General features: G+C 48.2%; 1 protein-coding gene across 4 annotated transcripts in view; it reads right to left on the bottom strand.

Moving 5' to 3' along the window:
* PSD2 (pleckstrin and Sec7 domain containing 2) overlaps nucleotides 1-19,477 on the bottom strand; it is a 153,289-nt gene that overhangs the window by 51,824 nt on the left and 81,988 nt on the right. For all 4 annotated transcript variants that reach the window (XM_050962601.1, XM_050962603.1, XM_050962602.1 and 1 more), the window contains 4 exons: nucleotides 18,597-19,085; nucleotides 13,271-13,465; nucleotides 4,292-4,372; nucleotides 3,501-3,613 (listed from right to left, as the gene is read on the bottom strand). In XM_050962601.1, the coding sequence (XP_050818558.1) occupies nucleotides 3,501-3,613; nucleotides 4,292-4,372; nucleotides 13,271-13,465; nucleotides 18,597-19,085 (878 nt within the window). The remainder of the gene's footprint in view (nucleotides 1-3,500; nucleotides 3,614-4,291; nucleotides 4,373-13,270; nucleotides 13,466-18,596; nucleotides 19,086-19,477) is intronic.

The raw sequence follows: 19,477 nt of genomic DNA, 5'->3' as shown, positions 1-19,477 counted from the left end.
GAATACAACTCTCAGGGGCCATGTTAACTCCGGTCCAGCATCAACTTATTTGCTGTTTTGAAATATGTACAATAATGTGTCTCATGATCATTCACGGAAGGGACATTAAACCCCAAAGTCTTTGCAACAGCCATTGGCATTAATTGTACAGTCATACCTTATGGGATAGTTTGGGGTCCAGGTATGAATTCAATGCAGTTTTAGGAACAATACTGGTACTTGTAACAGTCGTTGTGAAGATCATCCATCTTGTAGCAGGAAGCTGGCAGCTATGTCTAGAGACTGTGTGACAGGGCTATCAAGGTCCATTAACATTCACTTCCTCTGCCCTGGTAGAACAATGAAGTTGCTACCAACAGAATCATTGACTTTTGATGACTCTGCCCCAGTAATTCCTAGAGGGTTGGAGCACGGAAAATCCCCAGCAGAAGTATAGAAACAAACAAACAAAGGTAGCACAGGCTGCTTTGAAAAATGACATGCTCTGTAAGGAAATGGAGCCATTCCACCACTCAAACAGATCCCCCCTGGGGAAGTGGGACTTTGCCTTCATCCAAGGACATGGTCCAAATCCCAAGGACTCAGTAGCAGTGAGGATTCAAGAGTGGGTTTGTGTTAAAAAATGTTTGCTGATTTGCCTAGATTGGTAATGTTCTGTGCTCTCTAAGGGCTTGTTTACACTGGGACACTTGGGAAATTAATCCAGATTAACTAAAGATGTAAATTTAAAGTGGATTAGTTAAAATGCATTAAACCCCTGTGTGAACACTCTCATGCAGAATTAAAGTGGCCATAATTTGGTTTAGCTTAATCTGAATTTGGATTAATTTTCCTGACTGTCCCTTTGTAGATAAGCCCTAAGAGTAAAGTGTGCAGCCACACGTTCCTGAAGAATCAGATTATAAACCAGACATCCCGTGGGGCAGAGTCAGGAGGGAAGCGCTGCATGGGAGCATGCATAAGCAACTGGAGAGCCTTGGGAGGTTCAGCACTGATCTTGGGGTCTAGAGCAGTTGGCCTGTGGAGTCTCCCAACCCAAGGAAGTTCAGACATGCAGTCTGCACCCTGGGAGTGTGCCAAGAGGAAGAAGCAGAGACAGTGCCTGGCCTCTATACAAACCCAGCAGGCTTGAAGCAGGTGGGATCCAAAGGTTGGTTCACTACCGCAGACTGGTGACTGTCCACAAGGGGCAGACTCATCCAGGACTGTGACCTTACATAAATTGACTATAACTCACTGCACAGCATAGCTTTGTCATCATGTAACTATAATCTTGCCTTGACCTGGTGTTTGCCCTTTTAGGCAGCTGACTGCAAACAATATGTTATATTCCACCAACTGTACAGTTCAACCCATGTTTGACTTCCAGCCATCTCACAAATGTCTGAAGACCACTCATCTTTTGCAAGCTAAATTTGGCAAGGAGCTACCCCGAATTGGAGACTGGATTTGCTAGCATTTTAGTTAGCAAATGTACAATGTAATGTAAGAATGTTCTCCCTTTGGATTGCCAAAGCTAGTCAGGAATTGCAGGTGCACATGAACCGTTTCTAATAATCAGAGGGGTAGCCGTGTTAGTCTGGATCTGTAAAAGCAGTAAAAAGTCCTGTGGCACCGTATAGACTAACAGACGTTTTGGAGCGTGAGCTTTCATGGGTGAATACCCACTTTGTCGGATGCATGTCATGCATCCCACGAAAGCTCATGCTCCAAAACGTCTGTTAGTCTATAAGGTGCCACAGGATTCTTTGCTGTTTGTAATAATGTTATTATAGTATTGTTAAACAGATACTACGGTCAATTTAGGCCCAGCATTTAGAGTCTGCCAGTCTTACTCACACTGAGTAGCACTTACTCACACAAACAGATTTGAAAGCACTATGTGAAGTTGAAAGGATTTGGCCTGCAGATTTTATAAAAATACGGCTTTGCAAAATCTTTTATCAACAGAAATATTTCTGTACAATCAAACAACAAGCGAAACCACTAGAAACAGGCAGTTAGTTTGGATTTAAACATTCCCTCGCAGGGACTGCAACCAAGAGTCCTACGAGGTGAAATGCTGGCTATTCTCCCACCACCAGGGCTGGCTCCAGGGGTTTTGCCGCCCCAAGCAGCCAAAAAAAAAGCCGCGATCGCAATCGCAATCTGTGGCAATTCAGCTGGAGGTCCTTCGCTCTGAGCGGGAGTGAGGGACCCTCTGCTAAATTGCCACTGAATCTCTGAAAGTGCCGCCCCACTCCTGAGTTGCCACCCCAAGCACCTGTTTGATAAGCTGGTGCCTGGAGCCGGCCCTGCCCACCACCCAAAGCCTGCCCCACCTCCATTCCCACCATTGACCTGTAACTTCACTTGAGGAGATCTCTTTTCCTGACCCCTGTGCTCCTCTCAGAAGACAATAATGCTCAGCGCAAATGACAAAGCTGTCAAACTCATGTTTGCAGGACTGCACTATAATGGCTATGCCCAGGGAATTTCTGCTTGCAAAGTATGCCCAGGGAATTTCATTGTGCAATCCCTTTGATCTTGTAGGCATCACCTACACACCTTCTGTTTTCTCATATCTTTGTACTGGAAATTGCTTGAATAAATATTTCAAATAAAAAAAATCTCCCCCTCCCTCAACTGTGTTGTTATAGGGTTTGTTGGAACAATTAATACAGATCATGGGAGCAGCAATATAGCCATAGGAGGTTGCTCAAATTAAAAGCTTAGCTGTTTTCTCTACGAAATAGGGCAACAAATGTACTGGCAAGACCACTGCACATGAAGTTGTATCATGGTAAGGAAATCACCTGCGGTACCATTGCCAGTAATCTAGACTGGAGTTCTCAAACTTTTTCCTAGTGTGGATGACATCCTAATGTAGAGATTCCCCTATGGGCCCCTCCCTTTCCATCTGCAACCACGTGGATCACCTTCTCTCCCCTACATGATCATGCCACTGATTTGTAGCATCTGCCACAATGTCTGACATGGGGAAGTCTCAGGATAATGTATCTGTGGATTTTAGTGGCTCTTAGTGAGATAAGCCTGTTGGGTCACACTTTATATTAAAGTTCCATTTCTAAATCGTTTATAAAAGGCTAATAGATATTTAATAGAGGTTTTAATAACCAGAGACTGCCATAGAAGCCCACAGGTTGCTTAGAAGCATGGTTTTGAACCACCTTGTTCTGCTGTGTTTATAACCACCTACATCACAGATTACCCCTGCATGTCACATCCATTCATCAATTGTTAGCTATGCACTATTTATAAATGTCCCCCTCCCTGAAGTGCAACCTTGTTTTGTCCTTCAGGAAGGAATTGCTCATGCTGTCTGAGTCAGCACTAGCCAGCACTTTGCAGATTACCAGCAAGCAGCATCCAGGCAACCAGCAGACCCCAGGCTACGCTTTGAGATCTCTGCTCTTGGCAGTACAGCAGACCAGCTGCTGCGCGCGCATTGTCAGCACTGTCAGGGAGGGTGAAGTGTCTGACAGGAGGCGCGGAGGTACCTTCCGACGTGCTCTCTTCTGGGTTGCACTGGCAGTACCTCCTGGAGAAGTGGATCAGCACACGCTCCCGTTCCTGCGTCTCTCCCATCAGAGGGAATGCTTTCAAGAACGTTCTGCAAATAAAAAAGGACATTTCAGCTTACGAGTCTAGATGGAAATCCACAGCCCAGGGCCCTACCTGAGCTGTGCGGGGAGCAAAGGGGCAACAACCTTTCTGCAAGACTACGGAGTAGCTGTGGAGCTGCTCTGTGGACTCTAGCTCAACCCCATGGCCTGTGTGCTTTTGTGTGACCCCACTCAGAGAGCAACATCTTCTCACCCTGCCCCCGATAGCCTGTTCCCACTAATATCCCGCATGCTGGGGTCTGTGCCAGCTCAGATCCCTGAATCCAGCCCTGTCCCTCGCACAGGAGAATGGTGCCAGTTGGGATTGTACAGCTGGGGCTGGCTTTGCCTCATGGTCAACTGAGTGTTACTTTAATTTGGTGTTTTCCATACAGAGAAGCCCAGACCCAACCCCCTTCAGGCTCAGGCCAAGTGAGGCTCATGCAGCTCAGACCCCATTTCCAATGGGAGCATATTGTGCCGATCATTATATCACGGTAAATATTTAAACACAGATGGGATTCCCGTTACCCCAACACATCTGTCAGCCCCCAGCTGTCATTACACACAATCAGTGGTCAGACCTTAACTGCATGAGCAGGGCTGCACTACATGGCAAATTGGAAACACTGGGCTTCTAGATCAATTCATCATGGGGTAGGTTTTTAATGAAAACAGTGGCTCACCTGAGTGCTTTGTCCAGGGTGAGCCCAGTGAAGTCAAAGAAACTGAGATATTCTTCTGCTACCAACTTGCTAAATTCATTGCTGTAATTAAAGAGGGAGCAATCAGCTAACCCATAGGGGAAGAACACCCTTTTTATAACAGGAATCTCAGAGTCTCCCCTCCTGGGCAACCCAACTTCCAGCAGCTACTTGCAGAGATTCTAAAATCCCCCACCTTGAATCTTTGGGGGAGATTTTCACAGGCATAAAGGGCAGTTCGGTGACCCTCAAGGATGTTTAATGAGCGTTGAGCACCTAACAGCCCTTTGCACCTGTGAAAATGGATTTGGGGGCCAAACTCTGCCAGTTACCTTTGAAAATCGCCCCTTTATTGTCTGTGTAGTGAATCCTAGCTGCCTACACAGAGACAAAAGAGTCAATGGTAAGCATTGAATCTAGGCCCCCCAGCACAAGTCCCTGCCATTTGAGCAGGAGTCATTCAACTGCAGCAGGGGGGGCAAACTTTTTGGGCCGAGGTCCACATTTGGGTTGGGAAATTGTATGCAGGGCTGGGGCAGAGGATTTGGGTGTGGGAGGGAGTGCGAGGTGTGGGAGGAGGTGCGGTGTGCAGGAAGGGGCTCAGGGCAAGGGATTGGGGCAGAGGAGGGGTGCGGGATGTATGAGGGGGCTCAAGGAAGGGAGTTGGGGTGCAGGAGGGATGAGGCGTGCAGGAGGGGGCTCAGGGCAGGAGTGCAGGAGGGTGCGGAGTGCAGGAGGGGGCTCAGGGCAGGGGTGCAGGAGGGGTGAGGGTTGCAAAGGGTGAAGAGTGCAGCAGGGGGCTCAGGGAATGGGCTTGAGGTGCAGGAGGGTGCAGGGTGTACGAGGGAGCTCAGAGAAGGGAGTTGGGGTGAAGGAGGGGTGCGCGGTGTATGCAGGGGCCTTATGGCAGGTAGTTGGGGGGCAGGGTGCAGGAGGGGTCAGACTCTGGGATGGCAGCAGCACGCACTGGGGCCAGGGCAGACTCGCTGCATGCCTGCCCTGGCCCCGGCCCCGTGCCGCTCCAGGAAGTGCTGTGGCCCCTGGGAGATGGGGGGTGGAGGGCTCCGTGTGCACTGCCTTTGCCGCTCCTCCAGGTACCTTCCCCGAAGCTCCCATTGGCCACAGTTCCCCATTCCTCTTCCCGGGGGCAGTGCCTGGAGGGAAGGGTCTGGGGATGGCAGGGACGTTGGGCCAGCTGCTGCTGAAAGCAGCACGGGGCCCGTGGCGGCCACGGGGGGCAATCCCACAGGCCGGATCCAAAGCCCTGAGGGGTTGGATCTGGCCCATGGGCAGTAGTTTGCCCACCCCTGAGCTACACGTAAGTACAGTAAGAAGCAGGATCTTTGCTGGGTCCAGCCACTAGAGGGAGACATAGACAATGACTTAGACAAAGCCAGTGGATTAGGCTTGTTGAGCTGTTTTGATGATGTCAGAGTGATGGAGTAACTCTCACCAGTACACAGCTGGGACCAGCTCACTGAAACACACACACAAGGTCTTACACCTGTTATGTGACAGGGATAGAAGGAAACAGTGGGCAGGGAGCAGAGAAAGACAACCAGGCCCCCTTGTGGGGATGGAGTGTGTGAGAAAAGAGGCTGGGGGAAGGGAAGAGTGAGGAGGGGGCTGAAGGAGAACATGGGTTTTGGAATGGCCGTCTCAGCTGCATTTCTGGACCTGGCCGTCTATAACACCACTTGGCAATCACAGGAATTTTCACCAGCAACGATTCTCTATGCCATATTTTAATCCTTATGGAAGAAGGTAAGTTCATAGATTTATAGATCTGAAGGCCAGAAGGGACCATAAAACTGACCTCCTGTAAAACACAGGCCAGAGAATTTCACCTAGTTACTCCTGTACTGAACCCAATCTCTTGTGTTAGCCTATCATTATTTGTATTATTTACTATCTGTATGACCATAACGCCTAGGAACACTAGTCATCACGGACAAGAACCCCACTGTGCTGGCGCAAACAGACAGTCCTTACTCCAAAGAGCGTCCAATCTAAGTATAAGACAGGAAACAATAGATGGATACAGATGGGCCAATGGAGGCATACCAGGAAACAATGAGACAGTGTTGGTCTGCATGAGGGCAATGCATTTCTTCCAGAATAGCATCCAGTCTGGATCTGAAGGTGTCAAGAGATGGAGAATCCAGCACTTCAGTTGCTCATGTGTTCCAGGGCTTAATCACCTCCACTATTAAAATTAGGTACCTTTCTCAGTTTAATTTGTCTGGCTTTAACTTCCAGCCATTGGTTTTCCTTGTACCTTTCTCCACTAGATTAAGGAGTCTTTTAGTACCCAATGTTTTCTTCCAGTAAAGGTTCTTATATGCTGTCATCAAGTCACTGCTTGATCTTCTTTTTGGTGAGCTGAACAGATAGAACTCCTTTCGTTAGCTCTGGCTGCTAGTGCTGGGCTACACATTGCTCCTGACAGGCCGAAGAGCTTCTGAAGTTGGGTTTGAGGGGAAGGAACCCAAATGAAACCCTGGGAGCCATCAAAAACAGCGGGTTGGAATAGATATCAAGCCACAAATCCTCTCTGTTCCAAATTACAGGGGAAAAGCATCTGTCACCTGCTCTTCATCATCTCTCATCCTTTTATAGGAACTACACTTCAGAGTGGAAGGAGACAGTGCAAACGGCCCCCACAAAGCTGTTGTTAAAGATTCGTATTGGCCAAGATGTGCTGTGACATCTCCACTCTGACTGCAGTAAGCCACTGTGTTTATAAGATATTAATGCACTTTTCAGATGCCTGAAACTCCTGGCACCGATATGCCCCCTGACACAGCTACTGCACTCTCTTCATGGCTTAATGCTGTGCGACTGGGAAGGACATAGCTTGACTTCCAGGTTCAGTGTGCAGCCCTGGCAGACAGAAACCAGGTATTTTAACTTGACAACTAAGCCAAATTGACAAGGGAGGCACTGAGTGAGAATAACAAGAGGATCCTGTTGTGTCTCTTTTACAGGCTCCTTTTTCTTCTGACTCTAAAGCATATGCATCCCGGCACTATAAAGCATCCAGAAGATGTTGCCTCTCTAAGTGGCAATTGCAGCTGAATATGGTGTTCCATCTCAGGGCTTGCCCATGAAAGACATTTCAGTTGGGGAGGGAGGAGGACAAGGAACACAGTTGCGAAGGGCATATTTTGAAAATGCCTTTTGTGTCTGATTAACTCATCCGCTGTTTGCTGGTGTCATTGCATTTCATATGAATTTTAAAATGATCTGCAGAGCCTTTATGTACAATGTAGCCAGCACATGCAGACCACAATCTATTTCCTAAACAGCCATGTCAAGCCGCAGGCTATGGAATCCTCAGCAGAACATCAGGGTCTGATTTTACATCTGGGCTGTCCAGAATCAGGCTCCTAACACACCGTCTACACTGCACTCAGAGGTCTGACTGCCGCATGTGTAGACACGCCCCAGCTAGCTTTGATCTAGCCTAGCTCCAATAACAATACCAATGAAGTGGTGGCAGCGTGGGTTAGCCATTCAAGAACATATCCAGGATCTCAGGTGGGCTTGGACATCCTGCATTGCCATGGCTCCACTGCTATTCTCATTGAATCTAGCTAGATCAAAGCTAGCTCAGCTATTTCAAGCTGTGCTGCAGTGTAGACACACCCTTCCTCCCTGTGTGAGTGGTGTATGGGGGCCATAAATGGCTGATAAGGGCCAGGGGAGATTTCCACCATTTAGGCAATGCATTCGGCTGCTGTAGGTAGCCCACAGTGTATGTGGTGTTCTGGGGCGGAGCTGACAGGTATTGCAGATATGAGGGGTAGGGGCATAGCACACACCACTGAATCCATTCTGGCTCTCTGCAGCCTCAAAGGGGGCATGAATCAGCATTCACATCACACTCCCCGTCAGTACCTGGCCCGGGCCAGGGAAGCTAACAATCCAACCAGCAGACCAAATTCAGTGCTGAATCCTGGTCATGTGCCACCTGAGGCATGTTGCGCATACGCTAAGAAGAAGGAGCAGCCTCGAATCAGGAGGTAGGAAGGTGTCATAAGCTGAAAGCCATCTTTGCCCACACACCTCGGGGCAGCAGAGAATCTCACCCTGTATTCAGGGACCGAAATAAGTGACCTGATCTTTCCAAAGTTCTGGTCAGTTGCCATGATCTTCGGCCCTGATCCTGAGCTCAGTGGTAACTGCTGGTTGACTTCTGAAAATCAGGCCACTTATTTAGGCATCTAACTATGGGCTCAAGGGCCCAACTTCATGCCTCCAGTTTTGAAAATCCTGGCAAAGGAGTTTTGTATAAAAGTCAGTGCATTTCCTGTGGCTGCAGAGATACCCAGCCCTTGTGCAGAACTCTCTATGTGGTTTGTTTGCTCTTTGCCTGTGGCGCTGTAGGCTAGCGATGCCTCCATTAATATTTGATATTAATACCAAAAATTAATGAACGAATAATTGATGGATGTTTGCGAGAAATGGGTAATTATCTCATCTTAACAGCATATGCCCTTTGGAGCACCAGTAATTCATATAATGATGGCCCTGTTCAGGCTCATGAAAAATGTGATGCTTAATGCTAATTATCCTACATTGATATAGTGCCTTTCGTCTCAAAGGATCCCAAAGCATTTTACCAGCTGATATGCCAGCAACACAGGGATCATTCATCCATCATTGTCATGGTGCTGCATCTGGAGTGAGACAGTGTTCAACAACATAACACAACGGCTGAGGTCAGGAAGAGAAGAATACCTGCAGTGAAAATTGCAGGGTTAATTTAGGGAGGCAGAATGTAATGATCTACGTTGCAATTTGTCCAGGACATTGGGCTTACATCTGCATTAGCAGAAAGGGGCCTTGTAGCGCTACCTAATACAAATAATGAATGACGGTATTATTTTTATAAGTCCAAAGTGTGTGAGGAATTTCGCACAACAGAGGACATCACTGACGCAAGCCCTTATAAGTTTAGACATAAACCTCAGAGATAACTACAGACAAAAGACCGAGAAGGGGAACAAAGGGTATGCTTAAGGCCCCAATCCTGCAAGTGGATCCAAGGGCAAAGCTTTACTCCTGCATGGAATCTCATGGACTTAATAACTGAAAGTGAGCAGGGCTGTGCTAATGGTTCCTTTGCAGGATCTGAGCTCAGGGTCATGGAATTGCTGGTTATCCATGTGGGCAACTTGCTGGCTCTGCTGTGTTTTTGATTGTTTGGGTGGCTTTGAAATCAGAATTGGACTTGAATTTTTATTTTTTGTAATGAGAGCTGTGGAGACATTAGCAGCCACCGCTGGTTAGGACCTTGGCTTTCCATGTCAGCCAAAGGGAGGCCGTGTCAGTGAAACATCATTTCTGAGCCTCACCCTGGGGAACTGGCTCAGCGTTAAGTTAGAGGGAATAGAGCCGCCCAGTTGCACCTCCAGCTCCACTGCCTACAGTGCCTGAGATTTCTGTGGAGGTCTCCCATCCAGTGCTTAATGTGTGCCAAGCTTGCCATGGCTGAGCTGTAGCACCTCTGGCCTTGGCAGTTCAGAGCTCCGGCACCTCTGGGCTTGCTGCATCAGTTATGAATGTAAAAAATTGCTTGAGCCCCTAGCACTTCTTTCATTACAAATTAAGAACTGCTCCCATGCACATGTTGCTGTGGCTTGATCTTGCCTAGCTTACGAGATCTGACAGAGTCCCACTATAAAGCAAGTGGTGCTTGATTTTACTGACATTTGTATTTATTTTGAACATACAGTGTCGCGGAGCCCTTGCTGCAGGCACAATACACACATTACATGCATTAGAAACAGCTTATCAAAATAGATCAGGGAGATTTCTAACGAAAAATACAACTCTTGCAGAGTCATTCCTGCCAGAGACGTGGCCTCCATGTTCCACTCCCTTTCCCTTCGCTGGAAGAGTATGCAGGTCATCCAGCGTGCCCTTTGGGTCATCAGATCTGGCTTTGGACAAATCAAGACAGGAAACACATTCAAGAGCCCAGAACACCCCTCACTGGGAAAGCCCCGCATCAGCCCCTCTTCATTAAACCTAGAGACTATTCGCTCCAGTGCCTTGGAAGATCCCAGCTTCCACGGCATCGCACAAGTTAAACGTCCCCATTCCTCCCTTTTGTTCGTTTGCATCACTTGCCACCTCTGTGCCTGGCTGGAGTAGGAGGATCTATTGCAATGGATCTCCACTCATGCATAAAAGGGGCAGCCGAAGGCACCTAGCCCTGCAAGGAAACAAAAAACATGTTAATTAGCAAACAGGTTACACTGGCAGCCAAGACTCCCTCAGGGAAGATTAAGGGCCAGATTCCAGACCCATTGGGAATCAATGGGAATCTTTCCATTGCTTTCCATGGGCACTGGATCAGAGGGAATAGAGCCTGGATCAGGTGCTAAATTGATACCAACCAGGGTAGAGAGACTCCAGGCCTGGCTCTATATGAGTTCATAGTATAATTTACACAATATAGGGAAACCATTGCCTGGAAAGCAATAAGACTCCCAATCAGGGGTTAGAGAGTTCCCTGGGCTAGTGGGCCAGGCCAAGCAGAAAATCCCATAGGGCCAATATTTAACCTGTGCCTAGTGTTTTCTCTCCCCTCCAAAGATTGCTCCTCTTGTAAAGGAGTAGTGACTAATACAGGTTCTTAGATCGTTGTAGTTACCAATACTCTTATTCCGGAGTCAGAAGCAGAACATAGGAGTTCTGACCTTTTGAAATATTTCTCCCCTGAATATCGGCGCAGAGTTAGAAGTGGATACATACTGCACTGTTTTAAGATCCATTCTCGAGCCACAATATTCTATATAATGAATTGGGTTATTCTCCAAGCTCAACTTTGCCCCTCTACTGTGAATTCAAAGAGATTCCCTCTTAAGAGTAAGTAACGAAGTGCAGTAAAACTACTTACATGCCAGGGGAGAAGGTCACATTGCCACATCCAGTCCAGGTTTGAAGGGTGTGGCCATGGGGGCTCTCCAGCCCACTACAAGGCAGCTGATGGCTCACGGTGCAGTAGAGTAGTTGTCATCTCTATGTATTCTTATTATTGCCTCCGTGGCTTTGTGAACACGCTCTCTTCTGGGCCTCAGTATTCTTATTTCATGGCAGGTAATGCAAGCAGCATTCTGAATCACTGTCCGAAATGCCATCCTGTAGGTCCCCTGATTGTCACCTGCGATGGGGCAGCCTATGCTTCCTTTGTGTTTGTTCTTGCCCTTTCATGCAGGAGGTGACTGGCAGAAGAGGGGCTGCAGGTATTACGAGCTGGTCTGATTCTTCTCTGTCCAGTGCTCCTGTTCATTTCAGCAGGAGTTGTACACATTAGGGCTGCAGGCCTAATATTCTAACTGTAGTGGAGCCTGTGAGTGACTGTGGCACTTTTAATGTGAGCTGCCCGTAAACGGGTCAGATATCAGATGGAAAGGACAATGTGGGGCTTACTCGCAGGGCCAGGATCCTCCTCTTCAGGGATGAAAGTAACTTAAAGGACTTACCAGTACGCTGGAGTCCTGAGCAGGGGCAGGGCCTCAACCAGAAGGGGCGGGGCCTTTAGAGCCCCCGGCTCCGGCTGCGGTAGTGGTTGCTGGGAGCCCACAACCAACTGCAGAGGCGGCTGGGAGCCCTGGGTCTCAGGGACCATTTAGAGGACTCGGGGCTCTGGCCACCGCGAACTTCAGTGGAGCCCTAGGGTCCTTTAAATCACCACCTGAGCCCTGCTGCCAGAGCCCTGGGGTAACGGTGGCGGGGCTCCAGGGTGATTTAAAGGGCTTGGGGATTCCAGCCGCCACCACCGCAGTGGAGTCCCAGGCCCTTTAAATCATTGCTGGAGCCCAGGGGGTCCTGGCCATCTCTGCTACCCAGGGGCCTGGCAGTGGGGCTCTGGCAGCAATTTAAAGGGCCCAGGGCTCCAGCTGCTACTGGGAGCCCCAAGCCCGTTAAATTGCCACCTGAGGAAGCCGGTCCAGCACCGTACACTGTACCGGGGGGTACCGGCTTACTTTCACCTCTGCTTCTCTTCCACCTGTATGCAATCCCCATTGGACAATCCAGGCTTACCAGTAACAGGCACAAACCTCACAAATATACAGAACAAGGAAAGGGAACATCATCCAGGCTTGAAAGAACAACAAGAGGAAACAGCCTGTGAACTAACCCTTACTGGAATCACCCAGGGAGATCGAAACGAACATGGTGTTGAACTGTGCAGTGATAGGAGAAGTTATCCCTTTGTAGCATTAGCAGTGACACCTGCTGTTCACTTTCTTGGAGAGACAACTGAGTCTCTGCTTTGTACATGACTGAGCCCAGTGGAGGCAGTCAATAAAAAACAGTGATAAGAGTTTTATTGGGGTTCTCCCCAACAACCACCTCTTCTAAGCAAAGTTCCTGGAGTGGTGGCTTACATCAGATTTCAGTATATGTTATGTCAGAAATGGGTCCTAATCAAAAAGTCCAGATTTGGATCGCAAACCTCTTAGACTCTGGGGGTGTTAGTTTTAGGGGTCTTGTTTGGACCTATTATAAAGTCAGAGCAAGAACTTGTTCATCTGTGATCATCTGTGAAATTCAGATCATGATCCTGGTCCACTCTCTGAACATCCCCCAAGTTCAGGAGTGTTTGGATCTAGGTGTGTGGGTTGGGCCCATGTCAATTTCATGCAGCGCTTATTATCCAGAAAGATCCCAATGCTCTTAGTTGAACCTGACTCTGAAGCAAGCCCAAGAGTTCCCTGGAAGAGCGGATCTTTCACTTGAAAAGTCACTTCTGCTTTTGTCCTGTTCCATTCTCCCCAGTGAAGCCAGTGTTCACTTTTGTCCCAGATGGTAGGGCCATTTTCATGCTGGCTTTGAGCTCAGCATTGCAAATCAGATCGATAGCAGTAGACTTCTCCCCAGATCCAGACCCACATCCTCTAACACTTGTCTTGTGACCTAGCCATGATGTAAAGAGCCACTTACTTTTTCCCAAGCTGGCGTGCCACATCACAGCGCTTGAATCCTTCAAGGTGATAGAGGCGTTTGGCCAGTCTCTTGGCAGCATCACTATCTGCCTTGCAGCCATTTGCTAATGTGTCTGTGCTGCCATGGTCAAGCTGTTCAGTGCTGCCCATGTCAGAGTCCGAGTCGGAAAGAGTGTCTTTTAAGCTGGCATCACTGCATGGTGAACAGAAAACAATTAAAGAAACAAAAATGGTATTTTCTGGAAACCCCAGAGCTTTGGACAATACAAGTCTTATACCAAATCCCAAACCACTGTATCATTAACGTGTTTTTAGAGAAACATGAGCACCTCATCTCAACGGGCTGCAAGCAGTTTGTCAGAAATCCAAAGTCTGTTTGATCAGACCTGGGTATGATGTTTCCTTTATCAGTCTCAGCATTTGGAAAGTTGGACAACCTCTGAGTTCACCATCTGGGGACCAACCAGCCAATCAACCCCATAGCTCCATTGGTCTATTCCATATCATTCAAGCTGCAGGTTAGGTGCCGTACTTCATGCGTCAGGTGTTTTCTAAGCAGCTTAATTAATGTTTAGCCTTGGGTTGGGTGAAATGGTTAAGATACCATATGCAACCACCCAACCACCATTCCCTTCACCTTCTTTCAGCTCCTGTTTGGAAAAATACTTCGGGCATCTCTCCAAAGTGTTTGTACTGTTTCCTGTCCCCTGACCACCCCCCCCAGAACCTCTGCCTCAACCAGCTGCTCCCTGCCTCTTATCCAACCCCACTCCCAGCCCTGGCCCGATCCCCTTACCGTGTTGCTCAGGGCAGCATGTATGGGTGCCCCGTGGCCCGCTGGAGCTCGCAGCCCCACCCCCTTACCATGCCACTCAAAGCAGCAGGAGCTGCAGAGCTGCTCAGAGTGCTGGCGCTGGCGGCTTGGTGCTCTGGGGCTCTGTGTGTGTGTGTGGGAGGAGCAGGGGAGGGGTCAAGGGAGCCTGCCCAGCTGGGAGCTCAGGCGGGCCGAATGGGATGGTCCCACAGGCCGGATGTGGCCCGCGGACCGGAGTTTGCCCACCTACCAGCCCCTTTAATAACCAGTTCTACACTGGCTTCTAAATTTAACAACCAGTTCTTGCAAACCGGATCCAGCTCACCACTGAATCCATCACTAGGTAAGTTGTTCCAATGGTTAATTACATGAAAAATTTAACCCTTATTTCTGGTCTGAATTTGTCTGTCTTCTCTTTCTAATCACTGGATCTCATTATGCATTTTTCTGCTATATTAGAGCCATCTACTATCAGAAATATCTTCCCTATTGTAGACTGTGACAACAGCAATTGTTCATGGCGCTTGCATTCATGAATCCCCCCCGATTGTGCACCATCTATGATAAGCCTCACTGTGGGAGGTGCTTTAATCAACAGTCCCATGCTGATGGTCCTGAGCTGCCCCTGCTCTCTTCCTTTATGTACTCATAAGACCCTTACCACTGTAAGCGCTGGGAAGGAGGTGATTAATATATGCTGGACTAGCGTATCTATCTATCTATCTCACATTACCAATATGTATTATAAGCACCATACATATATTAGTATGAATTAAACACAACTATCATTAAACATACATAGTAGCTGCATAGCTTAAATTGGCCTATGCTTTTTATATAACCCTGCTCCTTATGCTAAAAATCCCATAATTCCTTGCATTCACTGAAGTAAGATTTGGCATACGCAGATATAAACCTTGTCAAAATCAAGATACATTCATTCTATGTCTTAGCACAAGCTAGGTAAGAACCTTCACAGACCAATACCTGTAGTGCTGCTATCCGAAACAAAGATAAGGCAGGAACAGAAAAGAAGTTAAGGGTGAGTTGGATTTCAGTGACACATAAATAGATGTGTAATTTGTAAACTCATCCTATAAATACTACCATCTGAAATGTGTAACGTTGGGAGCACATCTTCTGCTTAAGGTGAATGTAACATCACAGCACAAGATGGCTTCCCAGAGACTGGTATCATATTGAGCCTTTCTCCTGTACTATATTGTTATTGTCTTAGAGCAATAAACCTGAGTGACATTAGTTATTTGGCTTTTGAATGTATTTCATAATGAACCAAAGTAGGGTCAAGTAACTGACTATGCAGTTTATCCCCAGAAGTAATCCAGCTGTAATAGGCTGGTGAGTGTGGTCTGCTGGGGAATAATCTTTGTATGTCTAGGCCCTGTAGTTGAGTCTCAGTACAAATACTCCCTTAACCTGAACATTTCAAAACCCAAATTACCTTCAAGTCCAAATTTTTTTTGCTAAGGGTGAAATGCAACTTATCTGCATAAAGCCCTAGGCCCTGAGCTTTGTGTGGCAGAAGGGGTTGGGTGGGGAGAAGGTTGGGAAGATGAGTTTCACCTGTCGAACCAGGGTCAAGGTGCAGGACTAGATCTCAGCACCATCCTCTTCCCCAGCCAGTGGCTAATACATCCCTCAGCAGTGACCATATCATTCTACACCACTTGCCCCCACTGGCAGGGTCACTGGACCCATGGAAATGTGGACTCTGTGGCCTTCTTTTAGTTTTCCCTGATCCACCCTCTGGGCCAGCCTGTTTACACAGGGTTAGTAAAGCCTGTTTCACTGGGAGCCTTGTAATTAACTGAACATATCTTATGGCACATCCAAACCTGCTCCAGATTTCCCTTTGAGATGTTCATCTCGCCAGCCAACAACAACTACCCTGTGTTGCCTTCTTGTGTAGCGAAGGAAGTTTTGTGCAGCATGTGCATCACTTGCTGGCGGTCAAGGGCTTTGCCAGAGAGTCTTGTCTTGTATTTTCTGCCTCTCTGCTCAGGCGGGAGTTCAGCTCTAACATGAAGTGCTTACACGGCAGAGTGGGTGTTTGCTCTTCTGGGGATATTTTCATCACTGATGCTTTTTCATTCACTTTCTTAATGGCACCGAGTGATCTGCTTTGATCCGGACACAACTCGCTCAGCGCGTCAGTCTGAAGCTAGCTCACTAATCTCTGCTGCTTTTCAAATGCCATTCACTGGCTCAGCTGTCCTGGTGAATCTTTTTGCACAGATTAGCCCTTGTTCTGGAAGCAACTTTTTTTAACTGCATCTGAAGTTGGGGACTCAGGGAAGTGAGGGGCTGATAGTGCTGAGCTGGCCCCAGCAATGGAAAGGGAGAAAGGGCTAGAAACTGTAATGACTCCATGTCTCCCTCTAGGGCACCAGGGCAGCAGAAGACAATGGACTAAGGGCAAGGCCAGGGTGCTGAAGTGGGTAATGGGCACCTGAAACCATTTTAGAGAGACTTGCTCACCCCCATGCATTTCAATATTGGTCTGAAACTCTTGTCCTGCTTCCCTCACCTCTCCCAGCTCTGCCAGTCTCTAGACTCCCTCTCCAGTCCCGGCCCCATAAAGGTCGGTCGATGCACCGTGGTCATGCCCAGCAGGATTGTTTGGGGCTGAACCATGCCCCGTATTTGACAGGGTTTGTAATGCACACAGATGGGGGCTGGGAGGACACCTTCAGACTCATTTTCACTCATGACCCAAATAGGAGTCAGTATTATTCCATTCTCGCTCTAAGTCCAGCCTCACTGGCCACTAGGGTGTGCTGCAGAGTCAGGCTATCTGTAGCGGGGGGTAGTAGGGTGTGGTTACGTTCAGTGGGTGGGAGAATGTTTTAGCCTTTTAGTTGGCATTATGTGTGCCAACTTACAAGGTGTTCTAAGTACTAATTGTGTATGTGCCTGCAGTTGAAGACAGAGGTTGTATAAGCCACACAAATAAATGGGTGTTGAGTGGATAGATGTCTGATCCCATGGCCCATAGCCCTTTGCAATAATAAAACCACCCCCAAAATCCATAATAGGAACACAGTTGGCAGACAAAGAGGACAGCTGGCAAAGCAGGTGTCAAACAAGCCGAACAAATGCCCCTTAGTAAATAAGTCCATACAAGAGGAGGCAAGTGCAGAAAGTCCTGATCCAGGCTGTGCTCAGCCCTTGGCAGGACTGAGCTCCCAAAGCAGCCACGTTTAGGAAGCACAAATGGAAGAAGAGGTGAACCCAATCATAAGGCACTGACAAAACACAGCTGCTCAGATGGGGATGAGGGGGGTTACCTGAATTCATTTGCCTAAGTAAGCTGGACTGGAAGTCTGAGAAGCTCTAAAGTCCAAGGCCCCGATTTCAAGGAGTGCTACAATTGCTTTTGACCATCTGGCAGTGCAAAGCAGCCCTGAAGCTGGCAGATCTGGCCACTTGAGGCTCCTCTTTCTAAGGGAATCCAAGGTAGCACAGAGTCACCATAGTGGCTCCTATGACGCTCCCATCCTGGTTGCTTCAGGGCATCTGAATAATCTGTGGGTGCTTAATAACCCTGTGGAGCCATAATGTATGCCAGGGATCAGACTGGCACTTAGAGGCCGCAGAATCTGGGTAACACAGAGGTGAGCTATGTCTCTCATGGAGATGTGCTCCTTGGCAAGCCAGGGAATGCCAGCGTAAGGGCAAACCATGTCCCTATGCAGTGGATGCTCAGTCATTACATGAGCAAACCTCATGAAGTCAGTGACAGGTTTACTTGAGTAGGGATTGACTCAGTACAGCGTGAAGACATCGTGATTTGCCTGAAGGGCCAAATCCTGCCCAATGGTACGTGTACACAGTCACAATGACTTCAGTGCGAGCTGTAGGCCTATACTGAGCACCCCCATTCTGCAGCTGCTCTGCAGGCCACATTCCCACTGGAGACAGTAGATGTCCGGAAGCTGAATAGGCACATTACACTCTGTCTTCAAAGATGAAAGGTCAGAACCACACCGAACCATGCGCCTGAGTGTGATTCCTCCACCCTGTCCCCTGGTGAATGGAAGAATAATGTAGCTCCCTACACTTGCAGGACTTAGTTTCCTACGTCAGCTGCGTTACACAGCATCAACATCTATAATTCAGACTGACCCCATTTCCTTGTGTTACGGCTATTCCTCTTGTAAGTGACTTTCCCCTTTGGATTGCAGCATCCTTCATGCTCACCAAGGGCTCTGTGGTCATATGGAAAATAGCCTGTATATGCCTAGCCTTATCCTGGGCCGGGCTCCTACTATAAAAGAGATAATGATGACAGGTGTCACCTCCTGATAAATACTGCTTGTTCATTGTGGCAAGTACACAGGGAAGCACAAAGGAGAATGCTGGCTTGCTAATAATCATCTGTAGTATCCAGGAGCTCCAGTTAGGTCTATGGGCCTCCCACTGTGCTAGTTGCTGTACAAACACAGAACAAAATGACACTCCTGGCCTCAGAACTCACAATCTGCCTTACCTGATGGAGTTAATAAGCTTCAAGGCGTCTTCCTCAGCTCCATCAATGTGGAATCCATTAGGTATATTTTTCAAGGATAACCGGCTGAGCACATTCTCTGACCTGCTGCTGGTAATCGAGTGCCTCAGAGGGCTCCCCAAATCCTCCTCCACTGGCTTCGCAGCTGCCTGCTCTTGATTCTCTGCCACCATGTGTTGCAGGGCTCCTTTCTGCTGGGCAACCAGTTTCTGTTCTAAAAGTTCAGGGCTTTCCTTGACCCTTTGCTGAATCAGTGGAGTGAGCGGAGACTCAAAACTGACACAACTGTCTGTCTCATCCGTGAGGGAGAGCACGTCCAGGGAGTCCAGGCTGCTGTAGTACGTGCCCTTCATAAGGTCGGACTCCACAATTTTTTCAAAGGTAGAGCTGAATCCATCCCTGATGTCTTTCAATTGCAACTCTTCCTTGTCATCCTCCGTGCAACTTTGCTTGGCTTCTCCAACTGCAAACCTGGAAAACAAGGGCAGACATGAGAAATACCTGGGTTACTCTTGCAGGTTCAAGGTGTACATGACTAGAAGAAGGAGGGCACAGTGGCTTGAGGACTAGCCTAGGAGCCAGGTGCAGCTCCCTGCTCTGTCCCAGACCCCCTGTGTGACTGCAGGCAGGTCTGAGGGCACAGAAGGAGTGAGGTGCCTAAGTCCCTGTTCTGGGACCTCCCTCTGCAGGTACCTAAACTCCCTCAGTTCCTGCATTTTTGCACTAGACATTCCCTTGCTGGCTGTGTTTCTGCCGCTGGGCACATGCATTGCTGACTTTCTCTAGGTGTCTGGGTACCTGCCTTCACTTCAATCCCAGAGCAATTCACTAACCGGGGAAGACAGGCGCTCAGTCGCCTAAGG

The sequence above is a fragment of the Gopherus flavomarginatus genome, chromosome 7 (assembly GCF_025201925.1).
Source record: "Gopherus flavomarginatus isolate rGopFla2 chromosome 7, rGopFla2.mat.asm, whole genome shotgun sequence".
Lineage (NCBI taxonomy): Eukaryota > Metazoa > Chordata > Testudines > Testudinidae > Gopherus > Gopherus flavomarginatus.
Note: the sequence above shows the minus strand (reverse complement) of the source record. Positions and strands in the feature narration are given on the sequence as shown.